At 39.4% G+C, this 24,049-nt stretch overlaps 2 protein-coding genes across 3 annotated transcripts; one reads left to right on the top strand and one right to left on the bottom strand.

Annotated features, from left to right (window-relative positions):
- LOC117374497 (ubiquitin carboxyl-terminal hydrolase 22) lies at nt 1-19,714 on the top strand. Of its 2 annotated transcripts, XM_033970634.2 has the most exons (14): nt 11-502; nt 1,227-1,259; nt 7,558-7,690; nt 9,565-9,678; nt 9,777-9,878; nt 10,576-10,742; nt 11,794-11,953; nt 12,689-12,794; nt 15,124-15,282; nt 16,493-16,619; nt 17,049-17,140; nt 17,768-17,830; nt 18,130-18,279; nt 18,764-19,714. In XM_033970634.2, exons 1-14 carry the CDS (start codon nt 383-385, stop codon nt 18,804-18,806), a joined length of 1,569 nt encoding a protein of 522 aa, XP_033826525.1. In that variant the 5' UTR covers nt 11-382; the 3' UTR covers nt 18,807-19,714. The 2 variants fall into 2 exon arrangements, with proteins under 2 accessions (XP_033826527.1, XP_033826525.1); XM_033970636.2 differs by lacking the exon at nt 1,227-1,259 and having other exon boundaries at nt 1-502.
- A 2,795-nt stretch (nt 19,715-22,509) lies between these two features.
- On the bottom strand, nt 22,510-23,638 carry LOC117374498 (somatostatin receptor type 2-like). Its single transcript, XM_033970638.2, has one exon. It carries the CDS (start codon nt 23,636-23,638, stop codon nt 22,526-22,528), a length of 1,113 nt encoding a protein of 370 aa, XP_033826529.1. The 3' UTR covers nt 22,510-22,525.
- Between the last annotated feature and the right edge of the window lie 411 nt (nt 23,639-24,049).

Below are 24,049 nucleotides of genomic sequence, written 5' to 3'. Positions count from 1 at the left end.
GGGCGGGCCCATGGGCGGGCATTGTGAAGCCGTAGTTGAATACTAGCAGGCTAACTAGAGAAAGAAAGCTAACTAATCGTGAGAGTAGAAGTAGAGCTAACGTTAAAGGAAAAGACAACTGTCAAAGCAGCAAGGGGAACAGCATTTCAAGTGACGTGATAAATCGTGTAAATGACTCAATGAACATACTTCTAACTACTTAATCAAAGACCGTGCTATCAGATGCCCGAGGAGCAATTTGGATACTACAACGATTGTCCCATTTCCAAACGGAAACCATCTCTGGACACATAGTTCGAGCTAGCTTGGTAGCTAGCAAAGTAAACCATCCAGGAGACTCTTTATTGTCACCTAAATTCTCAAACTGAATGTTTCGTCTGTCATGAGTCCGGCCGGGTGCTCCCATGTGAACGGTTATAAGGTGGATAATTGGAAACAAAATCTTCGAGTCATTTACCAGTGCTTTGTCTGGAGTGGTACTGCAGAAACCAGGAGACGCAAGGTAAAAAACTCCTTTCAAAAACACAGCAACTGTAACGGTAGCTTCTGAGCAAAGTGATCTGACTTTACACCATGCACAGTACGCACAGTACTATACTCAGTGCCACGGATCTAGGGATAAAGGCTGGCCCACATGATGCATGTAAACGCAGACTTGTGTTTACGTCCAGATGTGTCTTCTGTTAGGCTAGCGGTGGTACCACTTATAGACCTGTAAATACACTTGCAAGAAACTGCTTTATAAAGTTCTACGACATATCTCCTTGCGGCACAGCAGTGCAGAGACGTTTAATTACAGAGATAACTCGTGATGAGCGTTTTACAAAGTAACCTGGTCAGACGTGTACGAGTTTGTTCAGTTGGTGTCTAGGTTTCAGTCTAATAGAACCATTGTGTTTGACTGTGTCCACTTGCCCGGTGCACCTCTTGTCTGCTGCCAGCCTCCTGCAGTAGTTCAGCCCGGGTTAGGAGGATGCTGTGACGCCTGTGTGGCTGCTTTAGCCAAGATTTTTTTGTTAGTCCCACACTCCTGCTCGGCCTACACACCTCTGAAGAGTGATGTAATCTGTGTGTTTTAGTTTTCCTAACTCTACCTCCTAATCAAGATTCAATAATAAATGTAATATTGCTGATTCTTTGAAACATCTTGTAAGTAGCTAGATGGGTCATAGTCTTTGTAAATATACTGATTTTGATTTTTTTTTTCATTCTATTCTGGTAAATAGGTACCTCAGGGAAATGCAGGCCTGTCAGTGGTGGTAAGTGAACACATACACTTAATCTTATAAGCATCAAATAGTATGTAGTGTTCGTCACTATTTCTACTGTTATGCTGCTTCTTGGGATTCTGCCTTGAACAGGAATGTAATACTCACTTGGAGTCAATAGGAGGTACACTTTGGCTTTAAAGTAGGGGTGCCCAAAATGTTTCCCCCGACAGCAAAAAATGAATATGTATTTGCGGGCCTAAAGCCAAACCTTTTAATCTTTTCATTATAAAAAAAAAACAAAAAACAAAAAAACTTGGTCTGCAAATTTCTTTATGATAAAAGGATCTTCATTATTCATTATTGTTAGTGCATTATTGTGCTTTTCAGTAGGATGGACTACAGCGCTCCCTTTCATCTACTGACATCTTTTCTGAATTAATGAAAATGGATACTCTGTACTCCCTTGCTGTAACTTGGGTTCCACTTTGGGCACCCCAGCTTTTAAGCATGATGATTGGGATGGGATGGTATATTTGTATTTTATACAGCAGCAGACAACATAGTGGCCACATTGTTTTGATGATATTTAGCAAATGAGAAATGAGGAATTGTAGTTCAGAAGCGCTGTCCACTTTACAGTACATGTTTAGTGTGAGCTTCATTGCTGTAATTGCCATAATTACTGTTCCCTTGCTTATTAATTGTATTCAAACATCATGTTGAATTGTGTTGAACTGGACAATAACCTTTTCATGAGAAGGAAGTTGTCTATATTAGGTAAAACATTGCTATGGTTTGCTGTTGTGATGTAGGCTACAAGATTCTACATGCTGACTCAGAAGAAGAAATATTACACTCATCTTTTATATTGTGCACTGGCAAAATAACTCATATGTACAATGTAGGATGCTTCCTGTCTTCCACCACACTCTATGCACAGAAAAGAAATGAAGCCATGCTATTATTTTCGTAGAGTCAAAAGTGGTTGAGATGAAAGCTGAGTGGGTGGGCTTGGCAGTATTTTACAGCTCTAGCTTCTTTGATGCATTTGCTGTCATTTAGATTAAAGGGCTAAGGGGCATGATTAGAGAGTCAACTGAAGTCAACTTTTTCATCCTCTGCTTTTGATAAATGATATATGATAAGAGGCCTTGCCACTAAAACCCCGCTTTCCCTTCGGAGCCCTGCAAATCCTGTTGATGATGAGAGAAGAAATATACTGCACATTTTTCCTTGTTGCTGGTAGAATCACAGAGGTAGGATTTACACATTAAGTGCCACACAACAGCGACCTCACTTCTCAGGAGACGTACCCGGGCATAGAGCAGATCTTTCTGTCAGATCGCTCTTCATCACATCACAGGCCTGCTCCCTGACTCATCAGCATACTTTCGACTATAGCGCATTCCTCCTGCCTCCTCCTCATCGTCAGCTCCTCTTCTGCACGCACTCCCACGCCTCTTCATCCTCTTCCCTTTTGCTTTTTTATAATATCTTTTTGTACCTTGCTCAGCTTCCTCTTCCAGCATCTCTTGAACCTGCTGTTCCAAAACGAAGGAGCGCTTTTATATTTTTGTTCTGTTTTTCTTCATAGTTGTTTAAAAATGCATTGCCTTGCTTCAAACCTTCCTTTTTGTTCTCATTATGTGGAGTGCGTTTGATGATGTCAGACTTTGGGTTTTGGCCCCTTTCCAGCGCTGTTTCCTCCATGTTTCATTGGTTTGTCTGTGTCACTGCCTGGTCTTGTCTCATGTGGCTTGCAGGCTGTCAGTCATCACGGCTGCAGCTCTGTGAGTCAGACTAAACGAATGGCTGAAGGTCCATAACCTTCTCTCTGATTAGTGTTATGCCTGGTCGCCTTGTGGGCACATTTCACATGCAACATTTTGCCCTTTTAATCTCTGGGAAATGCCTACCTAAGTTTATGTCTCGACAAGGGGTGGGAGATAGGACAATGTTAAAGCAAATTGGGATCTGACTCTTAAGTGTCTTGACTGCCAATTGCCAGAGGTCATTAAATCAGTCCTTTTTCATTTATTACAGAAGTTCCCTGTGCTCATTTTGTTAAGAAGTTAAAAGGAAAAGCTATTAAGTTACAGAAGGGTTGTCAAAAATGCAACCTAGACACAAATCTATACTGAAACTAGATACTCTTCAGGTATCGATGCTGAAAAGAAAGTCACATAAATTGGAAATTTCATTACTACTTTTAGAAATGTATTTATTTTGTATTGAGCCTATTTGTATGGAGTGTGAAATTTTAGTATTGTAATGACATTAGTGTTCAGAAAATGAATGATTCAATGTCATGATTTATAGACCGCTCTATTGAACAAAACGTGATCTCCAGTTTATCATCACCCACCCCTAGTCCAGAACATCTCATTCTGAATATGGCCTCTCCAAGTTTTCAAAAAAATCAGCTTGAGCTGTCTGTCTGATGTACTTCATTTTAATCCTATTTATTCCAATCTGTCCCAAAGAGAACTTGATTATAACCTTTTTCCCCTCATACGTCTTACTTAAGAAATTGAATAATGATATAACTCTGAAATACAATTATTATGATGCAATGTCCAACTCTGAAATGCATTTGTGATGTACTTACACGGAGTACATATACACTTTTTACATCCCATTCCTGTGTGAGCTTTACCCATCACTGCCTCCAGCTTTCTCTTTCCATTTGAAGTAGCAATGTCACGGTACTTCCCCTTTCACTCTCGGTGTCTTCACTGCTTCAGAGTGCTGATGGTCAGAGTTAGAGCAAACCAATAGGAAGCTCTCCAGCCCTCCTTTAGTTCTGCCATCTGGCTAATGAGCTGTCAATCACTCTCCGGGGGCCAACCAAGCCCAAAAAACCCAAAAGCCCATCCATCTTAACTGCTACGAAAACTCAATTATTCACTTGTCTTTGTAAATTCTAGTGGCAGCATTTCAGGGGACAAGTCATTTTACTCTGGGTAATGTTGCATAGATGATGGTATGAGAGTAAATGGGGAGGATGGTGTCTTTCTTCTAATCTATTGTCCATCTCTGGGCTGTTGTGGGTTGGCAGTGGGCATCTGGTAGCTGCAAGGTCTGACAAATGATCAGACAGTCTTTTGTTAAACTCCAGCTCCACTTTTAACCATCTGTGCTGACCAAAACAAAACCGTACTCTGGCCTGCAGGGTCTGCCCTAGTGCCACACATGTTTGGCTGTCTGCAACTATTTATAAGCACTTCAGCTGTTTCTTCAGCCTATGCCTCTGAAGCTGTCTACTAAAAGGCGTCTCTCAACAAATATCAGTGAAGTTGTCATTGTAATTATAAGAGATTTACATTTTTAATTTGGACCATTAACATTTAGAGTTGACTGAATAATTAACTGTTAATTCTAAAATCTTTGAAGCCTTTACCAGTTGTAACCTTTCAAATTGCAATCTTGATTCAAGTGTGATTTACATTACTATGTAACTTATGGTGTAGAACCTTGCTTTTTCTCCATAGAGATTTTGTCTTTGTTTGGAATGTGCCACACTATGGCATTAAACTTGTCTATTCAGCATGAAGACAAGCAGGTGATGCCACCAGGCCAATCTTGTACCCAGACCTGCTCACTGTAAGAATGCATTTTTTGAAGATGTTTTTAAGCAAGAAAAATATATGTAATTAATTGCTACATTGATGAACATTCCAGGCAACACACTGACATCTCCTTCGAGACAAAGAGGTGTGGTAGCCCTCTCACCAGAAATGTTACATGGTGCATTTTTAATCTTGTGGCCCTAATGGAAGGAAAAAAATTGCTGATGATTTGTTTTGAGACAGGCCCACCTATATAAATAAAACAAAAAAAGTGTTATTGGTGCAAGAGATGAAGGGACGCAGAAGTAGCAGAATACAGCAATTGTAGGTGTATCATTTCATACTGAGTTTATATTTTTTTGTGCGTAAATGTGTGTAAAAGTGATTCAGTCAGTCACTCAGTTTTGACTTTATAGGTTCATCTTGATGGATATAGGATGTAGTGATAAACATACATCATTATTTTACATTTTCTTTATTGTAAACTGCAACACTGGGCATATTTTATGAACGGCTTGATAAAAGAAATTAAACCTGCAGACCTGAGAGACCCCACCCCCTCATAATGGTATTTCACTGTAGCAAGAAGCATATTACATGTCATAATTTTTGAGAAATGGCTATGCAGTATTTTTGAATCATTCGCATATGACTCGAAGTATGAGTTATTTTTAAGTGGTATAGGGGGGTAGGTGAAAACAGAAATTTTCTTGAGCTGTCAAGCCATTAATGCAAGACAATTATAGATTACTCAAACCTGCAGGAATCAATCAAAATGGAACCTTGAGGGAGGGATGAGGGAGAACCACAAGCTCATAAAACTCGATTTGGCTTGTCGTTTCCTTTAACCGAATAGCACAGTGTGTTGGAGGCTTAGTCATGAACACATTCCTGTAAGATCTTAATTTTATCACATGTGTTATATAAGCCATCCAATTAAAAGCAGCAGAAGCACTTTGAAGCTGCAGAGCAATAGCAGCATGGTGAGTCACTGCTCTTATGGCTCCTGTTGTATGAACATTCTCAGTGAAGGCTGCCCATTGTCCAGGATCACTGCTCGCCCTCCTCACTTACACCTCATCATATTACTGCCTCATATACCAATGCATCAACACAAATGACACGGCAAGAATGAGATGGAGCCGTTTGAGAGCAGCTCACAATTTGAAGTGTTGTAGTTACTGAATCCCAGCTACAGTTATTTTGTTAATGTCAGAATGTCTTATCTTTTACTGAAAAGAAAACCCAAACCAGATAATCCCGCAGTTTAGACCTCTACAAATGTGTTGTGAAACGCATGGGATTCTTGTTCTCAAATGTTAATGCTTCTATGCCAAGCTGAGTATTGCCATTATGATCTCTAAGCAGTTGATAGACTTAAGCAGCCCTCACACTGCTGTTCAAAATCTATCAGAGCCATCTTGACAGCATCTTAGTTGATTTGAAGTCATATTTATCACAATCTTTCTTGGGTCATTCTACCTGACACAGAGGCTGATTACTACCTGTGAAACACTTGTCCAGTCGTTTGAGTCGGCCTGGATCAATATGTGATCTAATCGAGCATTAAAAGCCCTGGAATGAGAGATGAATCCTGGGATTTTGACACTGAGCAATAGATGAACAGAACCCTGCAGAAATGGATTTCTCCCCAGCTCAAAAGTCAATATGAAAGTCCAGACGTGTGGGGAAATATGAGAGGTGTGGAACTGCAGAGCCTTTAAAATACACAAGGTACTCATCAACATAATGTTACGTGATATCATCGCAGGAAAAGCTTATTTTAATGTTCGAATTCAGAGTGAGCTTTTTGTGGTTTAAAAGTGGTATTGTTGTATAGACTGTACTAGAAATGTTCAAATAGAGTAAGTTCCTCACAGTGTAGTCCTTGCCTATTGTACTAGACCACACTAGAATGGAGGTGGTATGAAGTAACTGACTGAGCCTCTTGTGTTTCTCTTAAACAATAAACTTTAATCCTGTTCAGACGGTGTCAGGTGGTGCCATTGTATCAGCGATCAATAGATGAATGTGCAGAGAATACGTAATAAGGTCATTAAGTTCATGTTGGATAGCTTAAGCGAGATACACGTCTCATTGTATTATTACATTTACGGGAAGGTAAGCATGAACTTGTACCGCCCCTTTCTATCCATTTAGATTTTTTTTTTGTTTTTGCCCCCTTTTGCTATTTTAATTCTTTGGGGCCCTGAATTTAGCAAAGATTGAAAATGGTTTAAATGGTGCAGTGCCTGCAATTTAATTCATGTCTTGAAAAAACATGATAGTGGTGCACTCTCCACCAGAAAACATACTTGATGCACCTTTTTAATATTCAATTTTAAGCATTTTCGCAAGTACTTAGCCACACAGTAGTCTAGCAGTAGTTGGTCTTGACATTCTATTGCACCAGTTTAATACGGCTTTACATGTTCCTAGGCTTTACATGCAATGGTTTGTGTCTGATCTAGATCCCACCTGACTCCCTCTGTGTACCGACCAAGCGTTAAATCCCACCAATTCTGAATATGTGATCGAGTGGGGGTCTTGGTGCGGATATGCGCTGTTGGAATTCAGTTTGTCAAGCGGGCCAGACATCTTGAATTGAATTTATATCAGTATGCAGTTCTCAAGTGCTTGCGCGACAGAGTCAAAGTGGAGATGCACTCAAGTTGAGTTGACATGCAGTTAGCTTGTATAGCCTGCTGTTTTCTTATCATACTCATTGTCCAATTCTTTTCTCCCCCCTGCCTTCCTCTCCCTATTGTCTCCTCCAGGCTAAATCGTGTATCTGTCATATGTGTGGTGCCCACCTGAACAGACTCCACTCCTGCCTCTACTGTGTGTTTTTTGGCTGCTTTACGAAGAAACACATTCACGAACACGCAAAGAACAAAAGACACAATCTTGGTAAGTTGCATTACATTACGGTAGAGCCTTTAGTCCTTAAGTCACTTCACCAATTTATTTTTTTTAAAAGGCAGATTAAAGTCAGGGTTTGCAAGTTTTAATCTGTTTTCATATACTTACATTGTTTCCTTGTACTTTTTTCTGCATACATGGTTTGCCAAGCCCCCTTTTTTGATTAATCGATCAGCAGGACATGTCTTTAGTCGACCAAGAATTTCTGTAGTCGACCACAGCCCTGCATTAGACATGTTGAATTTTCTTTTGCACCTCACAATCTTCGCTCTATGATCAGTACTTCATTGCAGGAAGCATCAACCAATCACACTCAATTGATCAGTCAACTCTCAAAGGAAGCAAATAACGCAAAAATGAAGTAATTAAAATGAAGTAATTAGGTGCATTGATTGAAACGATCAAACAAATTGCTTTTAATCACTTAACATGTCAGTGGTATTACAGCCATGGTTGATGGATTTTCTAATAGATCATAGCAGCACAAGCAATTTCACAATGTAATGTTAACTTTAATTGGTCAAAAGTCCACAGAAAATGCACACTCCACTTAGCATGTTGTTTTGAGCAGAATTCAGACTTTAGTATACATTTTTGTTGATATTGGTTTGTATTAAATGACACTAATTAAAGTTTTGTCTTTTTTCTGTTTGTGAAAAAAAACAAAAACATTATAGCTATATTTATTCATTTTTTAATAAGAAAAAATCAAGAGCAAAATTCATGGTCAATGCTAGGAAAATATTGTCCTTTTTTTTTTTTTTCCTAAATCGCCAAGCCCTTTCCACAATCCAGCCATTTCTCCACCTCATAACGTCACCTCCCCCCTCCCTCCCCTCTGCAGCATCAGCTATTATCAGTGAAGGATTACAGCATCACTATAGACAACTTCCTCCTCTGAGCTGAACTCCACTCCAACTGCAGCACATTAGACCTTATCCAGTCAAATGCCATCAAGAATTTAAGCCAGTCTACTCCCTGTACACCTGCAAAGCTGAATACATCTGTAGCTTCCAGCCCTTTGAGATTTAACCTTACATCTTAATTATGCTAAGTCAGTGTTGCTAATTAACAAGATCTCTTATTAACCTGACAAGACACTCTAATGGCACAAAACAAAAGAAATTATGAAAAGGCAGCTTTGAATGAGTGTCATTTTTTTACATGACCCAAGAGCAAAGTCCAAGTTAATTAAGAGTTTTCTGCCAGACAGAATTACTCTCTTTAGTGACATCCTTTCATATTTATTTTAGCTGGTACTAGTGACAACCTTTTATAGCTAGACTCTTTTGAATTCATTTTATCTTTTCTTCTCATTTGTCCCTAGCAAAATAATAAAATGGTACATGCTTTTTGCTTTTTCTTGCAAAAGACATTTTTAGGCAATGGTCGATTTTAGGATTTCTTATGATGATAACAAATGAATACATGAGTAATGCAAACATCTTCTTTGTGGTGCCAGTTATAGAGGTTATATTTAGGAGCAATATGTGAACATTTTGTCCTCAAAGAAGGGAAGGGAGCAGAGTTTAATATCTAGCTGTTAGTCATAATTTTATGCCTGATTAGTGTAACGTATGCTCTTCCATAAAATCTAATTTTCATGCCAAATAATGATATATTGGCTACACTTTTATGCGTGGGTACTGGCCAGAGCCAAAAACAGAAAAAAAACAACGTCCAATCGCTAAAAATAGGTTGTCATGGCAACAGGATAGAGGTACGGTACTGTAGCTGCACTGAGTTTGAGAATGAAAAGGGTTGGTTTAAAAGCACAGGTGAATGACATAAATACATCCTCACTGCTCATGTCAAAATATGTCCTGGCAAATGTTTAAAAATATTTGTTCTCTTTTTTCCAGCAATAGACCTATTATACGGTGGAATATATTGTTTTGTCTGTCAAGACTACATATACGACAAAGACATGGAGCAGATTGCCAAAGAGGAGCAGAGAAAAGCGTGGAAATTACAAGGTAGAAAAGCTGTAAAAGCCTGTCTCAGAGGTGTACTGCAGATTTTTTCAACATATACTTTCTATATTTTACTGTTGTCACGTTTTGTCTCTTTTTAGGCATTGGAGAAAAATACACCACGTGGGAGCCGACCAAGAGGGAGCTAGAATTATTACGACACAATCCAAAGCGAAGGAAAATCACTACAAACTGTACAATAGGTAGGTAATAGACTACTGTACACCACTATATAATGTCCTGGGGTTTGACATGCAATTAAATGTGCAATCAAAGTGGAGCTGTATTGGCCAGTGCTCCAGTGGCGGGAGATGGAGGACATGGTGTTCTTTCTCTAATCGAGGCAGAAGGCTTGTGCTCATTTGTGCTTTAATCAATTGGCTGTTTGGTTCAATTTGGTCCCTTTCTGCCCTCTACATTTTGTGTTACTCATTTTCCTTATGAATCAGGAAATTAATTGGTTATCTTGTTTGGCAAATGTGTGTACATGCAAATCTTTAAGCTGATGCCAAGCACTTTGTTCCTGAAGCAGCCTTTGTGCTTTTTGGGCTTACACCAGGATCATGCTGTGTCTCACCTGTTTCCTGGTCTTTTGGTCAGGAGTCTAGACTCTCTCTCTCTTTTAATGAATCCATTCACAGTTTGGTTGTCTGCTCGAGGCTACACACAGCCTCTGTGCCAAACACACTACATACTGTATGTAGGCAGACTCATTACTGACCATCCTTCTGTTCATAATCAGAACAAATGTCATAATGTGATTTTTACAATATACAAACAAAGTACCACATCTCAATACACATTTTAACATATTGATAATGTGCTCCAATTCACTGTTTCATTATGCCCCAGGACTAATCTCATCCTAAATAAAATGCTGTCATTGTTTGTGTCTTTCAGGTTTACGAGGGTTAATAAACCTCGGGAACACGTGTTTCATGAACTGTATTGTTCAAGCCTTAACGCATACACCACTGCTGCGAGATTTCTTCCTCTCCGACAGACACAAGTGCGAGATGCAATCAAACTCCTGTCTGGTGTGTGAGATGTCGCAGCTTTTTCAGGAGGTATGATGCAATGATGGAAGAAAAAAAACCTGTCACCTTTATTTGTGCAATTCCACAGAGAGATTCAAAGCTTGTTAAAGTGAAACAGTGAAGTGAGATTTCCCAACAATACAGTGGATTAGAGAATGTCCTTGGGTACAACAGAGGGCTGAGTCACTGCTCTGGCCTTTTGTTGTGAAAAGAACAAAATTGAGATGGATGGCAAATCTACAGACCACAGTGGTGAATATTCAGTCTGACCAGTGATGGATACCCATGCTGCATTTAATACAGATTTCTAAATAAACATATTGGAGCTAGATCGTATCCTTCCAATTTCTGTCACACTGCTTGGCCCTGCTTGGCTCCTTCTCCTCTCACAGATGGCAAATGATGACAATAATGAGTAGACTCAACATAAAGAACACAATCCTTTCCCACAATCCCCTTTTCCACAATTCCCATTACAGCTGGTTCTTTAGTGATCTCTCCTCTTACTTTTCAGTCATTCTTTGATCCATTTTGACAAGCCCCTATATAAAGTCAGTGTTCTTAAATCTCAGGGGTCATAAAAGCATTGTTTTAAAAATGTCAACGTATGTATTTTATATATCGTGCATGTGTCCTTGTCTCTTGCTCAGTGCTCAGTGAGTACAGTTTGTACCATCTCTCCATCCCTAGTTTCTTGTGGCTACTTTGATACCTGCATTACCTGGCCCTGAAATAGATTGTCACTCACCTACATCCCCATGGCAACGCTGAGACACTGCAATGCATCATAGAGGGATGTTCCTACTGCTATACTCTTATTTCCCATCACCCGGACCACTTCGTCTTTGCTCCCTTTAACCTCGTGGGCCTCCTTCAGCTGGTACTTTTGGTGATGTGTCATTCCTCCATTGACTGTGGCGGAAGGCAGTTAAGAGCCAGACACTCATTGAGACTGATGGCTCCAGTGCTGTAACAATCTCATAGTGAATAATGGATGACATCGCTGATAAAACATAACTCAACATGCGTCACCTGGAAAAATAGGTTAACCCTGTATCTCATTTGTCTTCCCTGTGTACAGTTTTACTCGGGACACCGCTCACCCCACATTCCCTTTCGGCTGCTGCACCTGGTGTGGACACACGCGCGGCACCTTGCGGGCTATGAACAGCAAGATGCCCATGAGTTCCTCATCGCGGCGCTGGACGTACTGCACAGGCACTGCAAAGGAGACACCATCAGTAAGCACTAATCATACAAATCATTATCAGGAAAAATGGAATTAAATAAAAAAGTTGTAAAGCATAAAAAAATCCAGAAGGGCTGCACAATTAATTGTTATCTTAAAAATTCCTTTTTTGTGTTTTAGAATTTGCAAGTGTGAAATGAATCTTGATTTGAATACGTTTGTCAAAAGTCTAATCGCCATGCTTGACATGACATTGTCTGTTCGTGCATTTGTGCAACCCTGCAAAACAGTATTTTTGCTTATGGAAACATTTGACTTTAGTAGTCATTCTCATTTCGTTAACGTACTGGTGTTATTAAAAATAGTATGAATTGTCCCCAGCTAACCTTAGACTGAAATATAGATGCATGGAAAACACCATGTACCCTTCTTATTTTAATACATGGTTTAAAGAGTCTCGATCAGAGCTAAGAGATGTACCCACAGATTGCACTGCCTATGCTACTGAAGGAGACTGACAATGTGAGTACCGGGGGATTGCGAGCGAGCAGTGTGAGGAATTTCAATAGGGCCTGCTGCAGTGCAATGACAGGCTGACTCACCCCACACCCCGCAGTAAGCCTAACTCTGATTGGCTGTGGGCACTCCGGGCAGTTGTAAAGTGCCAGTTATGCTCCACCGCAGGGCCACGCTGTAAGTGAGAAAGAGGGGCAGACAGTCCTTCAGAGGTGCTAAAGGGGCTGTCGCTTTGATCCCCCTGTGTATTTATACCCTCTGTCTTTTGCAGGAGATGACAACGGGAAGAAGGCCAACAATCCAAATCACTGTAACTGCATCATAGACCAAATCTTCACCGGTGGCCTGCAATCAGATGTTACCTGCCAAGTTTGCCAGTAAGACAGTATAATAAAGACATTTTAATCTTTACTTTATTTTATGCATTCTCACACATGGTGTCTTCTATATGCAAGTCATATAGAAGACACCATGGCAAAGGCATCAGGAAAGATGTAGGGTGACCCTGTATAACCTTTAAAAATGCCATCCTGACAATTGTTTTTGGAAAAAGCAATATATTGTTAATGTCACATGTAAATTTTTAAGAATATGGCGATTTTCTTAACACATTGATTAGCATATTATAACTGGGGTGGGCGACAGTGACAGAAATGATCTTTACTACTATACTACTACTTAACTACTGGATAAAGTCTATTCATTACATTTAGATCATATTGACGCTGGAAACGTGCCTTTTAAATGTCTTGGTTAAGTGAATGGACTTTAAAATTAAGATTAAAGTATTGTATTTTTAACATACTGGTGTTATTAAAAATAGTATGAATTGTCTCTAGCTAACCCATATTACGCTATTTAAAAAAAAAAAAATCTATGTTCTAATATTGTTTCCTCATCACAAACAGACCTGGAGTTGTGTTTTATTTCGTTCACACATGTTTAACACACAAACCCTGCATATTTAGGCTGAGTTCTTCTATCAAACAAAAAACACTGTTCCACCTTGTGATGTCATGTGGTAATACAGGAAGTGCTCCACTGTGTTTTTAAACTCCACACACCTTCACTAGAAGCAGTTGGATGATTTCAACCCTGGAATTGCCCATCTCTACTGAACTAAAAGTAAAAGATATCTGTTGAAAAGTGGAATGACATCACAAGGTGGAACAGAGCATTTTGAGCTTTGTAGATGTAGACAGACTAATAATAAAGGGTTACTTAAACATGTGCGAGTGCGAATGAAATAAAAAACAACTCCAGGTATGTTTTTGAGGAGGTAACAACATTATAACATGGATTAGCTCACAAGAGTCAGTTATGTGTTTTATAGGACCTTTAATCATCTTTATAACTTATCAAACATAGTGACAAATACAGTATTTTCAAAACAGCAGTTACAATATTTCAATATGTTCCCTACCTTTGGGTACATATAGTCACAAATATATATGTTAAAATATATATACATACATACATATACATATATATATATATATATATATATATATATATATATATAAGTTTCCGTATTCAGTTCTTGTAATGTCATTTTTGTAAACAGCAGAATCCTCAAAGGATAGGTGTACCAATCAGCTTGTCCAAGCTTGTGGTTTTATTTAAAGGTAAGGTCTCTGTAGACTCACTGTAAGGGGGCAGGACAGACGCAGCATAAAGTGAGCCTCCTCCTCCAGAGCTGTCCTTTGTCATTAGTGCCACCAAATTCACTGGGTTCATTCTCACAGGCAGCTCCCACCAATCTCATTTCACCTGCATCTACCACAAAGTAATGTCTAATTTTCCATGAGATCAGTTGAGTTCTTGTCAAGAACCATCTTCTGGTTGGTCAAGCCTAACTAGTCTTCTAATTAACAGTAATGATATGCAACAGCTTATTTTTGTCTATTCATATTTGTATTATTTTGTCATTACAGCTACAGTCCATCATGCCTAATAGGTTGCATTTATGTAACATCATAACATTTTTTTGTCACTTTACTTTTAAATTGAGCTCGAGGACAGGTCAGAAGTCTATGGTAGAATTTGCTGTTTCACTGAGTAAATGCAGATTTGTTGACAATGTTTATGGGAAATATTTTTGTAATTCCTGGGTCCGTACAAAAAGTCTCACAGTGACCAACCTTTCCCTGTTATTCTTTTACAGTAGCTTCAGAAAGCAGGGCTGTTGTCAGTTGAAAGGACTTTAAGCCCTAGTATTAATAATATGGACAGTTTGTAGAGCCAGTACATGACAAATAATGATGAAGTTCAACATTTGTGAATAATAAGTTTGGATGTGTTTTTTTTGTTGTTTTTTTTTTTAAAACAATGAATGTCACATAAAGCTGCAGTATATATTTATGCACCTGCCCTGCATCTGAAATTCTGACATAATCAAATTATAGTGCCTGAACACAACCTAACTATTCTTTGTACAAAGCCAATTTATTTCTGATGTAACTCACTGAATTGCAAATGATGTGGGCAGAACATTGTGAATCGTATGCACATGCACACTCTGGATCTCTAGAAGGATTTGTTGGAAACATGACTAGAATCCACACAGGCTGTGCTCAGGGTTTTTAGTCTCTCGATGTGTTGCCATCGATGCCACCCCTCCCCATGACTTATTCATGAAATCTATACGCCTCAGAATGCACACAACCTCGTTATTCTTGACCATGCTCAATTTTCTTCTCCCTGCAGTGGGGTTTCCACAACGATAGATCCGTTCTGGGACATCAGTCTGGACCTGCCAGGTTCGTCCACGCCTTTCTGGCCCCTCAGTCCTGGAGGAGATGGCAGCACCATGAACGGGGAGAGCCACCTGTCAGGAGCCACCACATTAACAGACTGCCTTCGGAGGTGCACCACTCTTTCTCTCAGCATTGATCAACTCTGCAGTGAATCGTCAGTGGTTGCACAATATAGAGACATAGAACAACAAGTACATGTCTCAGAAATATGATTAGTAATAGTCTTCAAGGGTTTCAGCTTGTTGTTGTAGGTGCCATTTTGAGGACATTTGACAAATCAAAAGATGTTATATTTTTTCCTATAGCAACGGCCCTTATTTTGCATCACTCTAAAACCCACGGATATGTTATGATCCTCCAACAGACGGATGCATGCTTCATTCGATAAGATTATTTGAATTTCAGTTAATATTGAACTGAATACAATAACAAAATAAAATCTCAAGTATTTTTTTTATTTTATTGTCCAACAGTTATCAAATACTAATTTTTCATTCATCATTAACCTGCAGCCCTATCTCTCACCCTGAATAGTGTTGCATTTGTTGATGAGTGGGGTCTTTATGTCTGTCCAAGTTGATTTCCTCCTTCACCCCTTCTATATATAACTGTCCAATCCTTATCAATTATCATCAATTCCTGCACCTAAATCAGGCCCACTCCAAACCTCTGTTGAATCCCTCATCTCTGAGCATCAGCAGGTTGTTAGAGCAGGTGCGATCTCCCATATCCTTCACTGCCTATTCATTATGGCAAATTGTCTTCCCCTTCTTTTTCTTTTTTACCTCCTCCCCTCTTCTTTCTCTCAGTGTTCACCCCCCATGTATCTCATCTCCTCCCTGTGTCTCATTTCTCGCCTTCTTTGCCTCCGATTTTTTTTTTCTGCTGCAGCTTTGCTCACACGCCTAGTTGCTGCAGCAAGTCTCTTAAAGGTACAGAAAGTGGTTAGAGCTGTTGCCATGGTGACCGGGGTTGGTAATACCAGGGGTTTGGGCTTAGATGCGGATGCAACCAGGCCTGTTTCATATGCAACCTACTTATTGTCATTCTACTAGTAGGGTATTTTTTTGTTTAAAATATTTATTAGTTCTCGCTCCCATTAACAGTTTTCCATACATTTGAGTCTGAATGCGACAGAAACCTTTTCTTTCCATCCCTATATAAATAAAGATAAATACCTTTTTATTTTCTTATTTGTATCAAGACGCCATGTACAATCTGTGACATTTAGAAGTTCAATTATGGAGTGAAATCCTTATTTAATGCACCTTTTTATCATTTTATCACTGAACATTTGTTTCTTGTCCTTGTCTCTGCAGGTTTACACGGCCGGAGCATCTAGGAAGCAGTGCCAAAATTAAGTGTGGCGGTTGCCATAGTTACCAGGAGTCGACTAAACAGCTGACAATGAAGAAGCTCCCCATCGTAGCATGTTTCCATCTCAAAGTGAGTCAGCCTGGGAGCAATATGCTGACAGCTATCACTTGTTACATTAACTGTGACAGTCGCCCAAGTCGGGTGCATTTTAAACCAACACCAAAACACCGCAAACATTTTACAGAAAACAGATTTGTTGATTTAAAGACAGTTCAACAAATATCTGTGAATTTATATATCTATTCATGTGTGTGTTATTTGTCCTACAATTCTATAGCATATCATTTATCAAACGGCATTATCAGAGTGACGATAGAAGGAAGTTCATGTGTGATGGAGAGCTAGAGACCACTTTCTTTTCTGTAGAAATGTTGACGTTATTGTAATGATGCAAACTGATATGTCTGAATGTGCTCTGTCTCTCCTCCCCCCTCCCCCTTCTTGTTTTTTCCATTTTTTTCTCCTTCACCCCTTCCTCTTCATTTTGACCATCTCCAGCGGTTTGAGCACTCTGCAAAACTGCGGAGGAAGATTACCACATATGTTTCCTTTCCTTTAGAGTTAGACATGACACCTTTTATGGCATCCAGGTAAGCGGCCAATTATATTAGTGTTACATTAGCAGTATAACTGTCCATGGAATAGTTGCACACTACTAAAAGAAGGACAGTGTAATATATAATAGTAAGAAATGGCACATACGTGTTTTTACAGTAATTGAGTCGGATTCTGGAAATATGTTATTGCTGGTGGAGCTTGCAGCAGTCCTGCCCCACCCTGACTCTAGGCTTCATTCAGCTCAAAGGGATGTGGGGATGCAAGTGGTACAGCAGAGATGGCTTCTTGCCTTTAGACTTTGCAATATGCTGCCATCTAGTGGACACAAGAAACCCTGTTACATTTCCACTGTATTACAAATATGTGTCAAGAGTAATTCATTTTTCAAGGGGCACTATGTAAGTTTTTAGGTGGAGGCTCCAAAACCTTTTCCTCATTGATTTTATTATTTTCCTTGGAATGTTTCATTATTAAGATTACATTTCCTTACACACAATTATGAACATTTGAAGTTTAATTTAACTGTAATCATTGTGCATAATATATTAGTAGTAATTATTGTGTTTCACTTGTAAGGTAAATAACTGAAATAATTTAATGTCTCAACAATTCCTAATTTTGCCTACCTCTTTTTCTGTCACTTTGTCACCTCTACACAGTAAAGAAAGCAGAATGAATGGGCAGTATCAACAGACAGTCGACGTATTAAATAACGACAATAAGTAAGTACATGGTATTCTACAGTATTCATGATGCAGTGGCTGTAGTGTAGACTCTAACTGTGTTGTATGATGACACTTTTCAATGAGCCTAACCATCTGGCTGTGACTTCCAAAAGTGAAATTTAATTGAAGTCTATTAAAAGCTGCTTTGTTTCTTCAACTGTGACAATTGAAATAGATTACATTTTGTGGGACATTTAATTTCTTCGCACCATGACACATGGAGGATCCGAGCATGTCTCCCTGGTGTCTGAATGGGTGATATTGATTATGACTGATGTGATGTGCTCCTCTTCCAGGTATTCGTTGTTTGCAGTGGTAAATCACCAAGGCACATTAGAAAGTGGACACTATACTAGCTTCATTCGTCAGCACAAAGACCAGTGGTTTAAATGCGACGATGCCATAATAACTAAGGCCAGCATCAAGGACGTACTTGACAGTGAAGGGTAAGATTAAACTAGAGACACGTGTTATAAGGGCACTTCATTCTACCCCCACAAGATCCACTCCATGTGACATCAAATCGTGTCACAGCTCAGTTTTCAGTTGACCAAATGTAAAGCCAATGATGGATTTAAGAAGCTACATACTAAACAAAGTGTTCATTAACAGTATTCTGACACTATAGTGTGAAAAAGGCATTTACCAGTAGTGATCCAGCAGCTTTTGCCAATGCATCTCTTTGGACGTTTGATACATTGGCCAGTAATGCAACGCTCTGTAGACTTACTTTAGTAGATACTAATCAGTACTAAAAAAGTATCAAAACTCAAAACATTTTCATTTCCGCAAGTAAAAAAAAAAAAATCACATTAACAGGATAAAATGTGACATTTTTATTGTAGTTATAGTATTGAAATCTGTATCAAGTATCTTGAGTTTAAAAAATGTATTGGGACTAATTCTAAGTCACTGTCTTTTTGTTTTCAGGTATCTCTTATTCTACCATAAACAGTTCCTTGAATACGAATAGTGTCTTTGGAGACTGATCACAATGAAACAACCACTGCGTCTGAAGGGACTAGGGGACAGGATTGAAAACACACAAACCTACCTGAATCTCTCTTGACTACCAGTTTGCTTCTCCAGCACTAGGAGGACAGCAAATATAAACCATGTGTAATCATGCAACCTTATTAAAAAAAACAAAACAAAACAAAAAAAACAAAAAAAACAAGCACTGAGCTACTTTTAGGCATCTACTTGACCAGTGAACAAGGAGAGAAGGAGGGAGGTCTTTGGAGGAGGATCTTGTCTGCTGTCCCCTGTTACCTGCTGCATAGGTGGAGCATAATGTTCGTCAGAGGGCACATCACGGTATTTCAAACCCCCTACCACCACCAACTTCTACCATCTCTCTCCATGGTGCTCTTGTTTCAACTTAACAAGCATTTAAACTTGATGGAAGACAGTCCAGCTCATATGCATATACAGTTAAAGGGACTGAGCGCAAAAAATGAATAAAAATCAATGTATTAAGAACTTGAAAACAGAAGACATTTTTTAAAGCTATGGTTATTATCATTTGTGAATTTAGTTATCAAATACTGTATGAATCTAGTATGCATCTATTTTTAACAGGAAAAATATGTGGAAGAATCTAAAGATGCTGCCTTTGCCAGTTGCTGGGGAAGTGCTGCTATGGAAACAGATTTGGACCTAAGTGTGCTCATGATCCTTTATTTACTGTTTTATTTTTACGTCTTGATTGAGGGCAGGGAATATATTTTTTTAACGACAACTTTTTTGTTTACTTGTTTCCTTTTTAGTACAGTCACGTGTACTTTGTTGTCTTAGTACTGGAAATGTTATATTATACTTTCATTCTTGTGGAATTGTGGGTATAATGATGGCGTTGATTAAATTGACTTGTACGTTGAATGTTGAGCTTTTGAGTTTTGTAAGACAATGTGAACACTTGTGTATACAGTATCGGTATCGGGGGAGCGCTGTGGTCTGTCCTCGTACAGTTCAACAATCTGTGCAAATGCAATGCTTCTTACTGGACACTCAGATCTCGCAAAATGTGAAAACCACCCCAATAATGCCTCAAGGCTTGCGGCTCGTCACCATCGACATTTTATCTTTGTGCAATATGAGAGGGTTACTCACATGCTGTCTTAAGGCGGCCATAGCCTGCCTCACAATCCATCAGTGTTAATATTCTCCATGGCAACTGTGTGGTTGGTGTGGTGTGGACCCGAGTGGTTTGTGATGTCTTCTGCAGTGCAGTAAAGCCTGTGTCAGACCAGTTGAGTAATTCTTTTTCATATCACATGTTTTCTTTGATTGTTTAAAAAAGGTCCCAAATGTTTAAGATAACGATCCTAAACTGTCACATCAAATATCACTAGCCCACAATGTTAAGCTGCTCTGTTTTCTGCATACTGACACCATATTCTTTTGGTCTGCTGCTAGACTGATATCAAAGATGTGTACAAATGGCTCTATTGCATATCACAGTGGAGCAGTTGAGGCTAGCTAAGGACATTCAGGGATGCAGCTGAAACGGATAGGAGAGCTTCATTAAACGTTTCAGTGATTAAACTCAGAACAAAACTGGAAAGTCTCTGGGCCATGTCTTGTCTCTTCTTTCACATTTCAGGCACCAGCTGTCAAAGCTTTCAAGGCTAACTCTGGCTATTCATCAGTTATGACAGAATGTGGTCTACATTTCAAATGGCATACAGGTTTAGGTATGTTCTCCACTACCAGGGTTTGGTAAATAATGCATTGTTCTTTTGTATCCATTTTCATATCTTTGAATCTGGCGCCACACTGTGGTCAAAAGAAACCATGACAAACGTGCCTGGCTAGAATTTGTAGGCTGCACAATTTCAGATTTTCTTTGAGTACTCAAAATGTTGAGCATACAAAATTCCAGCAGTATTGTTGTAACACATGGTTCTTTTTCCTGTGCCCTTTTAAAAAGTTTCCATGCCAAAAAATGTGCAGCAGTAAGGAGACATGCCTTGAAACACATTTTATTACAGACTGGTAAACAATAGACAACAAACAATAAATCAGTACCACTTTATTCGCCCGTGAGGGGGAGTGTAAGCACGTTCAGCAGTAAAATACAATAATAATAGAGAAATAAATGAACTCCACAGCAGCACACTAAAAATGCCACAGAATTGCCACATGAACATTTTTGAAAATGGTAATCAGTATAAATTTGGGTAACAGTCAATGAAAATGCTACTATGTGTGTATTGTCCTGCTACTATAATACATCATACTAATGTTCTTTACATATATACAATACATAAAATACAATTAAATTTAACTTTATCTAAAAATTAAGGTAGATAGGCCTCATATTTGCCACTCCTTACAAGTCAATTTGAAGCTAGTAAGTTCAGTAAATCATAGGTAAAAGTTCCTCAGTGATAGCATGCACAAAAATGCATCCAAACTATACATAACTGAACTTGTCATGAATGAATATAACAATAAAGGAACACCAAAGTCCCTGTAGATTAAAGGTGCACTATGTAACTTTTCTGGTGGGAGGTCCGCCCTCTGCTTGTCTCCATGATGATTAATGTCATTTTCACGCAGGTGGTGGACATGCCATCAGAAAAAGTTAAAGTGCACGTTTAAGTGTTCTAGCCCTTCTCAAATTCAGATCTCGCTGACATGCAGAGTGGTTTCTGCCTGTCCAGATAGTACTCCAGATTTGCACAGACTCGCACATGAGTGGCAGCAGAGGAGATTTACAAGTGCAGTGAGCCATAGCAGTACTAGTCTCACCAGAGTCGACAAACAGTAGGCTCACTATTATGTTGTATAAATACACCAGACAGATGCTCATGAACACAAACACCAAAATACAATAATTATATAAAAAACATACATTAGATTGATGGATTTTCTACAGTTTAGCAGCACTTTGGTTAAAGACTACGTGCATTTCTTCACCAGCAACAGAAACAGAGCGATCACATGAAGCTGTGATCGGGCACGAAAAAGCCAAACTGCTATTGACCAGACGTGTTCATTTACATTTTGTGGGTGTTAAATTGCCCAATTCTTTACACAAAAATCAATAGCACACGTCGAGCACTGGGCATGATCATTACTTATTCACAAGTAAGATTTACGACTTTGAAACGAGGCCACTAAGTCCAAAGAAGGTTATACGGTTCCTGAACAGTGCCCACAGTGTGTCGTATAGTCTACTGTATCTACACGGGAAAATAACTAATTCCACAACTTTATACATCCTTGGAACTACAACTCTGGTAACAAACACAACAAATGGGACTGTAGATGTTTTACATATGAAGGTTTTCAAAAATCTGGGACATGGGCAACAAAACACTTTGAATTGGACACTATAAAAGAGGGAGTTACAATCCAGACGCAGTTCAATGTAGTATTTTTCTCTCTTTCCTATTGGGTTAAAGAGGCAGCAAAGATATTAAATGTAAACTCTATTGCACATGAATAGTCTCTATGTAAACTGCTGCAGGCAAACACTAGGTTTCTACAGCGATCTTGTAAGGAATGTGTTGTATCGTATATGCCTTCCACATAGTGTCTAATTTTGAAGAGGAAATTTTTATTTGTCCAATACAAAATGTTATTTACCCATAGATTAACTTAAAATTTCACTCTGAGAAGAACAGCTGGCATTGTTTGTTCTTTGTAACAACTGTAACACTTAACCACTACTGGAGACACCTGTTAGATGCTGGTTTGCAGATCTCCATTGAAAAGTGTACTCTGCGTTTCTGTGGGGTCATTGATCATACGTGACTTATCCTGTCTGCTATCACTTCGCTCCGCCTCATCCAGCCCTCCCACTTTCTTCAAGCATAAAACATTCTGGAAACTCTTTTTGAAGTTCTCCGACAGAAAAGCGTAGAGTATAGGGTTGGCACAGCTGTTGGCGTATCCCAGGACGACCACAAAAGCAAAGGTAGACCTCAGGATGGGCGTGGTGGAGAGGGTGCCCGTCACTGAAGTCACATTGAAAACGTAGAAAGGCAGCCAGCAGAAGACAAAAACGGCAACTACGATTGACACCATCCGGGTAACTTTCCTCTCAGATTTTTTCCTCTTCGAAGACCCGACGCGAATTCCTGACGATTTGACTTTTATAATGATCAACAGGTAGCACAGACAGATCACCAACAGAGGTAGGAAAAACCCCAAGACAAATGTATAGAACATAAACGCCGTGTAATACACTTCCTCTGGCTCGGGCCAAACAATTGTACAAAAACACCCATCATGCTTTGTGATAACTCCACTGTAGATGACAATAGGCAGGTTGACCATTAGCGAAACGCCCCACACTGCTAAATTGATAGTCTTGGCCATACGTGGTTTTCGCCATTTTGTAGACTTGATGGGATGCACCACAGCCAAATATCGGTCAATACTCATGACCATAAGGCAGAAGATTGACGTGAATTGGTTCAAAGAGTCCACCGTCATGACAACACGACATAACACCAGACCGAATGGCCAGTGGACTATAGCCAGTTGGATAGCTATAAAAGGTAAACCCAGCATGAACAAAACATCTGCAACAGCAAGATTGAGAATGTAAATATTCGTAACAGTTTTCATCTTAGCGTAGCGTAGGATGACATATATGACCAATGCGTTTCCACAAAGTCCAACAGTGCAAACCAGGAAGTACATGCACGTGATGACAATGGTGCTGGTCCGGTTGAAGCCGTAGTCCGTGTAGTTACCAAAATTGGACTCCGATTCATTTTGCAGAAAGCTGTCATACATGAAGTGTTCAGAGAGATTTGGAGGAGCGGAGGGAAAGATCCAGGAGGCCATAGCACCTCAGCGTGGGTTCGCCTGATAGTGATGTCCCATCTGCTCTGCCAAAGACCTGCAGTGCACACAAAATTACTGTCAGAGCGGATAATTCTGGAGATGCACAATATAGTTGACAATGTAACAGCTGTGCGGTTATTGTAGTGATTAACGATTCATGTTTGTTTCTCTTTTGACACTAATGTGCATTTAAATGATGTTTTCGGTCAATTTCACATGTATATATAAACCAGTTGCCAAATTTAAATGTTAATCTCTCAAACTATGATCATTCATTCAGCTTTTCTGGTTATTTCTGCAGTGGCTCTCAACTTTTGACATCGTAAACGGTAACGCTCACATTGTTATATAGAGCTTTTCCACCTTCAAGGCACTCAAAGCACTCTGGGAGCTGGAATCGCACCGCCAGCC

This window comes from Periophthalmus magnuspinnatus, chromosome 8 (assembly GCF_009829125.3).
Source record: "Periophthalmus magnuspinnatus isolate fPerMag1 chromosome 8, fPerMag1.2.pri, whole genome shotgun sequence".
In the NCBI taxonomy this organism is placed as follows: domain Eukaryota; kingdom Metazoa; phylum Chordata; class Actinopteri; order Gobiiformes; family Gobiidae; genus Periophthalmus; species Periophthalmus magnuspinnatus.
This window is presented reverse-complemented; position numbering and strand designations above follow the sequence as displayed.